This window comes from Mesoplodon bidens (genome assembly GCF_964165515.1).
Source record: "Mesoplodon bidens genome assembly, chromosome: 1".
NCBI lineage: Eukaryota > Metazoa > Chordata > Mammalia > Artiodactyla > Ziphiidae > Mesoplodon > Mesoplodon bidens.
This window is the reverse complement of record NC_138176.1, coordinates 150,324,361-150,334,872: the sequence shown is the minus strand read 5'-3', so window position 1 is coordinate 150,334,872 and position 10,512 is coordinate 150,324,361. Positions and strand designations below refer to the sequence as shown.

At 40.1% G+C, this 10,512-nt stretch overlaps 1 protein-coding gene across 1 annotated transcript; it reads right to left on the bottom strand.

Annotated features, from left to right (window-relative positions):
* Positions 1–1,146: 1,146 nt before the first annotated feature.
* Positions 1,147–1,455, bottom strand: LOC308625250 (elongin-B-like; the record flags this gene model as incomplete). The annotated part of the gene is made up of 1 exon (XM_081249223.1): positions 1,147–1,455. One exon carries the CDS (start codon positions 1,453–1,455, stop codon positions 1,147–1,149), a length of 309 nt encoding a protein of 102 aa, XP_081105349.1.
* Positions 1,456–10,512: the final 9,057 nt, after the last annotated feature.

The window sequence follows — 10,512 nt, the reverse complement described above, 5'->3', positions numbered from 1 at the left end:
CCTTGAACGTACTTTGGCTGAAGGTTAATCACATTAATTCCTGTGAGTCAACATCTGCCATATCCTGGAAAAATCTTGTCAACCATTCCAATATTTAGAGCCCCATATGATGATTTTCAAAATTTCCTGAACCATCAGAATCCTGCCAACTTCAAACGTTTCTTGGGTTAACTCATTTCTACCCAATAAATACTTGGTTGCTGAGAATCTAGAAACTATTGCCTTTGAAAATCAGGGATTTTAAATTGAGGAATATGGAAAACTGCAGAAGGAAAGAGGAAAGCCAGAGTATGACCACAAAGAAGACCAGAGAAAATGGATATCAGAATTGTGAATGGATGTTTTGCCAACCAGACAATCACATCAAAATAAAAGGAGACCTCAGTTCTTTCTCCCCATTTTTCTCTCAAACCACCTTTTTACCTAAAAAATATCAGGACTTACATGTGGTCAGCTCATCTCTAGACCAAAACATAAAAACCAGTGGGTGTTTTGAGTTCATATTTCAACCCATCACAATACTAATTACTATAATGATGACCCAGACCAGTGCTTCTCAAACTGTAATGTGCATACAAATTCCCTGGGGATCTTATTAAAATGCAGATTCTGATTCAGTAGATTTGGAAGGGGGACCAAGATCCTGTAGTTTTATATATATATATATATATATATATATATGTACATATGCTTTTCTTTTTAACTAATTTATTTATTTTTGGCTGTGTTGAGTCCTCCTTGCTGCGCGCAGGCTTTCTCTAGTTGCAGCGAGCAGGGGCTACTCTTCTTTGCGGTGCACAGGCTTCTCATTGCCGTGGCTTCTCTTGTTGTGGAGCACGGGCTCTAGGCATGCAGGCTTCAGTAGTTGTGGCACTCAGGCTCAGTAGTTGTGGCTCTCGAGCTCTACAGTGCAGGCTCAGTAGTTGTGGCACGCGGACTTAGTTGCTCCACGGCATGTGGGATCTTCCTGGACCAGGGCTCAAATCCACGTCCCTTGCTTTGGCAGGCAGATTCTTAACCAATGCGCCACCAGGGAAGTCCCAGATTCTGTATTTTTTTTGGAGGGGGCACCCAAATCTCTTATTGGGGGTGCAGTTGGTGGAAGGGGGGCTCTCACTGGAGAGCTTGTTCACTGGCGCTGCTTCCTCAGTCCTGTGGCTTCATCACCTCCAGCAGCTTGGGTGGGCTGGAGAAGGGCTGGATGTGCAGGGCCTCAAAGGCTTCATCTGCCCTGAAGGCTAGCTCCAGAGTGGCTGGGGCCTGAGGCCATGCTGTCTGGCTGGTGAAACCACACTCGCCCAATGTCTTTCTGTCGTCCAGAAGCTGGTCGTCCTTGTATAGCCGCTGCTCCACCAGCGGCCGCTTGAGGATGCCCTGGACAATGCGCTTCAGCTCGAACACGGTGCTTGACTCCTTGGCGTCCATGAAGATGGTGGTCTTGTGGCGCCAGATCATGAGGAACAAGTCTATAGCAGCGGCTGCCTCTCCCCTTTGACGCACCCGTGCAGCCGCACTCCGCCGTGTTCCCGGTAGCCCACCCCCAGAATCCATATTTTTAACAGCTAATTCTATTGCCTTTGAAATCAAGGGCCACACGTTGCATTAACAGGTTCAAAGTAAAATTACTTCTAATGATCCATCTCATTATTGCTTAATCTATGTAAAATTTTGTGATTCAGAATCTAGTACACAATTTCAGTCCCTTAGAATCATCATAAAAGTAAGTTTTTCGGGATTCCCTGGTGGCGCAGTAGTTGAGAGTCTGCCTGCCGATGCAGGGGACACGGGTTCATGCCCTGGTCCCCACATGCCGCAGAGCGGCTGGGCCCGTGGGCCATGGCCGCTGAGCGTGCGCGTCCGGAGCCTGTGCTCCGCAACAGGAGAGGCCACAGCAGTGAGAGGCCCGTGTACCACAAAAAAAAAAAAAAAAAAGTAAGTTTTTCATAGGGTATTGATGATCAGCTAATGTCCAAACAACCCTGAAGATTATTCAGAGCTTCCAATTACCTAAGTCTTAATTATTAAAATTTTGCTGGGATGGGTCATTATGATATCTACAAAATTTTATATTTGACTCTCCTTTTAATTTGTCTCAGATGCAAATTTTAACTTTTTAAATTGTAAAATAAAATTTGAGGTGTTAACTTAGGGTCCGTTCATGTTACTAGAAAATTAACATTTTTTGATTACAGAGTGACATAAGTGACATGAAAGAAATCTGAAACTAATCAGTGATATGACCCTGTAACCAAGATAGGATATATAGATAGGCCAGAGTGAAGGCACTTAAATATCTGATACACTGCTTTTAGACAAAATTTCTGGCACCAGTGGCATTAATAGTAAACAAAGTGCAAAATCCTTGTTCAAAATACCTAGCATGTAGCAGAGAGGCTAGTATATACTAAATTCTTTATACCAGTGTGTTGAACTTAGCTGAATTGCAAGGCTCTGCTCTATTCACCAAAAGTCTTTGCCAGAAAAGACCAATGAGAGAAAAAATACTAGCATAGTAGAAAGAGCTTTTTAATATGAGGGATGTATTCCCCAAAGCCTCTTTCCCTGTAGATTATTGCAGCCACCCTCACTCTCCATTGTCTTTTTGTCATTTTGCTATACCCGATAAATGCTAACCTCAGATAAACACAATAGTCTGTCTTCTCAGTGCCTGCGTTCAAGTAGCTGAGATCCTCTGGAGCAAATCACATCACCAGGTTGATTGATAGCACTTTCAGTTTGTAATTCCAAGTCTCAACTGAGTTCTCTATATCCCTTATGATCTTATCATATTATTCCACTTTCTGGAGAGACTCTTTCCTCCCTTCATACTCCTTCGATGACAGACTCCTCCAATATCTCCTTCACCATCAGTGGATGACCTTAGTTAAATGTGGCTTGTAGTTAAGACTGTGGGCTCTAAAAGTAAGCTGTCTGGCTTTGTATTCAGGTTCCAGCAATTTACTTAAATGCAACCTTAGGGAGACAATTTTTTTAACAGTTCTGTGCCTCAGTTCCTTATTGGTAAAATAGAGACAATAATATCTCCTGCCTCATAAGGTTATTGTAAATAGTAAATGAGTCACTATATGTAAATCTTTTAAAATAATGCCTGCTGTCAATAAACCATCAATAAAAGTTTACTATTATCCTAATTCTGTTTTTCACAGGAAAAGTAGAAGCCAACAGAAATTCCCTTAACTACCCATCCCCATAACAACAAATCCATCTGCATCCTCATGACCTCATCTGAACGTAATTTCCTCCAAAAGGCCTTACTTCCTAATACCATCACATTGGGGTTAGGGTTTTAATATATGAACTTGGGGCAAACACATACAGTCTGTGACATTGACCTATGACTACCAAGATCCTCTAGGTAAGGTTACAAATAATTTCTGTATTCCTAAATTTGGTGGTCACTTTACTCAAGCTCTTCTCTGCGTTCAACATTGACTACCTTTTTCTTTGACTTCTATAACATCACGCTGCCCTGGTTTTCTTCTTATCTTCTTACCTCCTTAACTATCTACTCCATAGCTCATGCCAGAAATGTCACAATATCCAGTCATCATCAAGTCTGATGATTCTACAACCTTAATATGTTTAAGTGCATCCCTTTTCATGACTACTGATTCCATCATGGACAAAATGATTTGCTTCTGCCTAACCATCTGAAATCTCATTTTTATTTTTCACACAGCATCCAGTGATCATCTTAAAACCTTATCATATAGCTCTCCTTCTGAATAGTCGCTTTTCATTATTTTTAGGTTGAAAGTTACATTTTTACATTTATATTAACTTTACTATAAAAAATTCAAATAGGGCTTCCCTGGTGGCGCAGTGGTTGAGAGTCCGCCTGCCGATGCAGGGGACACGGGTTCGTGCCCCGGTCCGGGAAGGTACAACATGGCGCGGAGCGGCTGGGCCCGTGGGCCGTGGCCGCTGGGCCTGCGCATCCAGAGCTTGTGCTCCACAACAGGAGAGGCCACAACAGTGAGAGGCCCGCGTACCACAAAATAGGAAGGGAAAGGAAAAAAAAAATCAAATATACTTCAAAGTAGGGAGAGTACTATAATTAATTCTCATATATCCATCGTCTATCCCTAATTATTGTTATAATTTTATCATTTTTCTTTCATTTACTTTCTATTTGCTCAATTATTTTTTGTGGTAAAATATACACAACATAAATTTTAAAATTTTAACCATTTTCAAACGTATCCTTCTATAGTATTAAGTACACATTGTTGTCCAATCATCATCACCATCCATCTTCTGAAGATTACATTTTTGTGACATGACACGTATGATAGGCATGAACTGTCCTCCACCCTGGGTCACTATAGGGAAGTCAGTCTGGCACTTATACACTTCCTTGAATATAGCAAACTTACTCAAAACCTTCCCACCTGATTTTTCCTCTGCTTAAAATTATCCTTCTCTACTCACTGTTGGAAGATTCAGCTTAAACATTCTTTCCCTAATAATGCATAGTAGGCAAGGTCTCCAGCTACATGTTCTTGCTATGCCTCCTACTTCCATACATAGGGAGGAAGTACATCATAGGGCAAACTCTAGAGCCAGATTGCCTGGGTTTGAATTTTGGCTCTGGGTGACCCTGGGCAAATCACTGTATCTCTTTGTGTCTCAATTTCTATCTGTCAAATGGGGATAAATGTTTCTAGGTTATTTTGAGAATTATTTAAATGTTTAGAATATGGCCAGGAAGTTAGTATTATATAACTACTAGCAATTACTACTCTTCTTCAAAGTACTTATGGATTTTATGAAAGTTTTGTTAAATGTCTGTCTGCCTCCGTGGGTACCACTGCATTTGCAGAGCCCACATGGTGCCTGTCATGTCAGTGCTCAGTCATCATTGGTTGAAAAATTGAATGCAGCCGTCAGGTCTCTTCTTAAATAATATCAGCTCGGAATATTACTGTGAAGATCAAATTAAAGAATTCACAAAAATTTTCTTTCTAAGCTTTGAATCCCAGTGCACTTCAAAATATTGTTATTGGGAAGATCAGGCATAAACAAACAAAAGTAAAGTGCATTTGAGTTGATAAGGAAGCACATATTAAATTGCCATAGTACATAATATGTATTCTTGTATCCCAAAATTAATTGCTTGAAATGCTAGTTTAAGGAAAAATAGGAAAATTTTACTTAAATTAATAAATTTGGGAAATGTTTCAAATAATTGTCCCCATTTGTAGTTTCACAACATGGAGCATTAAAAAATGAAATTATTCAACTTTTTAACTCAGAATTTCATCAACTTATTTTTCTGGCCACAAAAAAATTTTTTGCATATTATCTATTAATTAGCCATAGGAAGTAAGCTTCATACAATCTAGCTTGGTAAACCCTGGGGTAGAAGTGATATGATTTTAGCAAGAACAAGATCATTGTATACCCAAATGGTCTGAGAATGCTTCAGGTACAAGTTGGAATGTGAGCTGAGCAATAGAAAGAGTAGAATTGGATAGGCCAAGAGAAAGGAAAAAAGCATTCTACATATAGATGACAAAATGTCAGCCACAGAAATGGGATTAATTTGGTAAATATATGGCCAAACTTATCTTAATATCAAATCTCATGGTCTTTCCAATTTTTTTTAGGATGTTCAGTAAGAACTATATATTTTTTTTAATTTGATAGAGAAGCTGAGAATTGAACTAGCCCTTAAAGAGGGATGGGTTGGGGTAAGTGGTGTGGAGAAGAGAAAAAAACGTAAAGTTTTCTGAAAGGGAGCAGAAAAAATGGACAGACAGACTTGCATTTATTGAGAGTCCTCCATGAGTTCTTTTCTGTATATTTTATCGTTAAATCTCCCAACAACAGTTCTCAAAAGCAGTCATCACTATCTCCCTTTTACAAATAAGTAATCTGAGGCTCAGAGGACTTATGTGATATGTCCAATAACACACAGCAGAGTTTCAATCATAGTCTAAAATATATGTTCTATTATACCACACTGTCTTCTAAATGCAATGAAAAATTAAACATATCCACACTTTTCTATCCTTTGTTGCCAACCACCACTATCATCTCATTACACCCTCAGTAATGTCTTTCATACACACATACCTCCCCCTCCCTTGCCGCATCTCCACACAGACACACAGAAGATGTGCTCTTCATTTTTCTGACTATAATTGTATTGTCCTGGAGGGCAGCCACAAACCATTTATGGCTATGGAGCACTTGAAATGTGGCTAGTCCAAATCAAGATATTCTGTGATGTAAAACACACATCAGATTTCAAAACCTTAGAAAAGAAAGAAAGTAAAGTAGTTCATTAATAATTTTTATATTGATTATACATTTAAAGAATAATATTTTGAATATATTGGATTAAATATACCATTGTTAAAGTTAATTTCACCTGTTTCTCTCTCCTTTTTCAAGCAACTATAGAAAATGTTTAATTACATAGGCAGGTTATATTTATGGCTCATATTATGTTTCGATTGTACAGTTTTGGTACATAATATACACTTTCTTATGTCCTTTTACATACTGTACTTGAAATTCCCAAGATTTCTCCCACAATTAGGATCAATCCTTTAAAATGCAAGTCCTCTTAAATGTCTGACACATTAAGCCATTATCTTTTTTGAATGAATTTATCAGGAATTAACCCAGTTATCTGGGAAGGCCCTGAATGAATGGGGCTGAGGCAGGGAAAAGGCTTTTTGATTCAGGTAGATTCGAGGTTAGGTACAGAAAGTGGGGGAAATGAATGGGTACTTGTTTTGGTGCTGCAGGAAAGTACCTTGGTTGGCAGGTTGGCAGAGAGTGAGGGGCTCAAGGAAGTTGGAAAGAAACTGCAAAATAAAAGAATTGCCAACCTGACAGTGTACCCAAGATGGGTCCTAAATATCCATTTTCATGACTTCTCGTTTAAAGACAGGATTTTGTTCCATAAAAGTTATGATCTTAATGCCAAAGATAGACTCTGATCCTGTGACTCTGGTCCCATAACTCTCAGTAAGGCTTCAGCTCTGCAGTCTGGCCAGGGCTTTCTGGCAGCCCTCAGACTCATCAGGTACCATGGACTTTGGTGGGTGTTTGGCTTGAGGGAAAGGGGCAGCCGTCACCCTTGGCAAATAATTAGCAAGGCCCAGTGAAGCTGTTGGTTCAAAGTCTCCGGGCTTGGAAGAGGAAGAAGAATGACAGGCAGTATACTCCTCCATCAGTTATTTTGAGGAAAATTATCAGTATTCCTTGTTACAGGGACCTCCCTTTCTGTCAGTTCTCAATTAGCTGTTTCATTACCTATAAATTTATTCCTGATACGTAAACAATTTCTTGGGATATATTTCACCAGGTGCTTATCTGAGGCAATTTGAGTACTCTTCTGACTGAACTTGAGAAATTGAGCGTGTGCTGTATTTGCTGTTTTTAAATGTTAAAACATGTATAATAGCAAGTGGTGAAGAAAATGGCACTGTTTTAGATCCTTTTGTTTTATGTAATTTAGCATTTAGATACCACTGTGTGTAACTTCTCAAAGATAAATTTAAAGGATAGAATGTGATTTTTAAAGAGGAGACTTATAGTCTTATTGTTTGAGATGTTGTTATCGCATAAATGACAATATGTTTTGTATGTTGTAAAAATGAAATGAATTTAACTGCGTTAAGTGATGAGGAAATACTGGGATAAAGATAACAGCCCCGTGATTATTTACTGTGTCACATTGGCCCAATTACTTCATGAAGTTTTGTTTCTCTTCCATAACATGATGATAATTAAATCTCCCTCCTAGGGTTAGGGTGAAGGAAAAAAAATGGATGGACTATAAGTTACAATACACACCACCACCCAGAACAGAACAGATAACTTTCTCAGTGTTCTCCCTCCATTTTTAAAGTAGAGGGCATTACCTCCTTCACTCACATATCAATTCAGAACATGCTAGAACAATTAGGTCTTCTTGGTAAATTCCCAAGTCCATTATTCCAGCCACAGAGCATTCTTCTCTGGAACACCCTGTTTGAAAGGCCACTCCATCCCTGTCCCTCATGAGCACTCCTTCTGCCTCTCTTGCTAGCAAAATAAGAAAACGGCAATATTTTCTATCCCAAATGAGCTATCAACTCTTCTCTTTCAACATTTGCCTCTCCATCTTTATCTAGCAGCCCTTCCTCAAGAAAACAGTCTTTATTTTGCACATGAGCCATTAACTAGAGAGCCTTTCCGAGACTGTGATATGATGGCAGGACCAGAGGCAGGACTTGGAGGTCTCAGTCTCCAAGACAGTCGCATTTTTCTCTCCTGGAAAGTTACAGGACCATTGATTTCAGTTCATTAATCAAGAAGAGCTTTCAAATAAGGAGAACCTTACAAAAAAGGATCCAGCAGCCTCAGGAGGTAGTAGGTTTCCCATCGTTGGAGGTGCTCCAACACATGCTAGAAGACAACTTGTTTATTCACTGAGTAAATATTTAATGAGTTCCCACTTTGTGTCTGTGATGAGGTAACAGGGGGTAGAAAGTGAATGAGAGGACAAGGTCCCTCAGTCAAAGTGCTTCTGATCTAGTAGAGGAAACAAATACAAAATCTAATAATGTTATATCACTAATACCTAGTGAAGACATCCCATAGAAAAGAATATCCAAGAGAGATGTAAAAGCAAAAGGAAGGTTAAAAGGGCAGAAAAAAACACATTTGGACAAAGAAACAGCATAAGAAAAGTCTATAGTGAAGAAAAAATATGGCTCCAGCAAAAAAACCCTCAAAATATGAAGAGGATAAAAGAGGTATGACAGGTGAGGAACTTGGAAAGATAAACGGGAATTCAGGCAAGGAAATTTGAAAAGCCATATGAACATGTGAGTTTAGATGTGAAGCCAGGATGGACTGGCACTTTGGGCAGATTGAGTGCTTGGGAGTCTAGCCCCAGCCCTGAACTCTGAGGGGTAGAATGGAAACCTACTTGGCTCCTGTCTTTACATCTCCACTCCAGGGGAGTGCTCACTCTGGCAGAGGGATGTTGGCATCTCTGACCTAAATATATGATGGGAAAGAGAAGGTTGTTCTGAAATTCCTGACTTTTGCTTCTTCCATTATCATTTCTCTTAAAAACCCAAAGGAAATTTTCCAAGCAGCCTTTACAGAGCCCATAGAAAAATGAGTGCCCCCTCAACCAGAGATCTATTTAGTGATTATCAGTGAGAAAGGAATTCCTTTCCAAAAAAATCTGTTGGCGCCCTGAAGATAAATTTACACCACTGGCAAAAGAAAACAAGAACATATATAAAAGATATTCCAGAGGAAAAAAGGCTTGTATTACTAACATTTCCAGGAACAGGTTAATTCCTTCCCCCACCCCAACCCCTACCTGCCTAGTCACAAAGACATAAAAAATTTCTAGTAGAATGACTCAATCTTTTTTTCTCTAAATAACTTCTCATTAGTATAATAACAGTTAACATTAATTGAGCATTTACTATGTGCCAGATACACATTAAATGTTTTATATGCATTGCTTTAGTCAGTCCTCACATGACTGAGAGGTAGGTAAGTATCATCATTATTTCCATTTTATAGATAGGTAAACTGAGGCTAAGTGAGGCTGAGTGACTCAGTCACCACCACAGAGCTAGTAGTGATGGAGCCAGGGATTCAGGCTCAGAATCTCAACCACTACACAAGGGTTTCAAGACACTACCTGCATAAGCAGTATCTGGAGTACTTGTTTAAGATGCAGATTCTTCAGGCCCATTCAAGGCCTGTGGAGTCAGAATTTCTAGGAGTGGGGTCCAGACATCACGTTTCAATCAGGTACCCAAGGTGCTTCTTTTGAACACTGAAGTTTGAGGAACACTGAAGTTTGAGAAACACTCCGCTCTCTCTATTATTCAAAATGACACTAATAGATTAAAGGAACTGTTCCAGACCTCTACGGGGGAAAAAAAGATCAAGGTAGGAACATTAGCTTGTGTTATCTGTCAGTTGAGTATGCTTGTTCAGAGCAGCAAAATTATCGAATTGGTAGAGGCGAAGTCTAGATCCTACTTGCCTCAGTGCTACAGCTCTAGTTAAAGCTGGCCGCTCCCCACAGTTGGCATCCCATGGTACCCCTGGTCTTGTACCTGAAGCAGCCTTTCCTGACTGACATGATTGACAGCACAGCGAAGAAGTACAAGGAGCAACACCCATAGGGCCTGGACTCCCTTCACTGTCCTTCACTAACCACATAAAAATAGATCAGTCGGGCTTCCCTGGTGGCGCAGTGGTTGAGAGTCCGCCTGCCGATGCAGGGGACACGGGTTCGTGCCCCGGTCTGGGAAGATCCCACGTGCCGCGGAGCGGCTGGGCCCGTGAGCCATGGCCGCTGGGCTTGTGCGTCCGGAGCCTGTGCTCCGCAGGGGGAGAGGCCACAGCAGTGAGAGGCCCACGTAACAAAAAAAAAAAAAAAAAATAGATCAGTCATTTAAATTTCCTGGACCTCAGTTTGTTATTTGTGGAATGGGGATGATAATGATCAGGAAA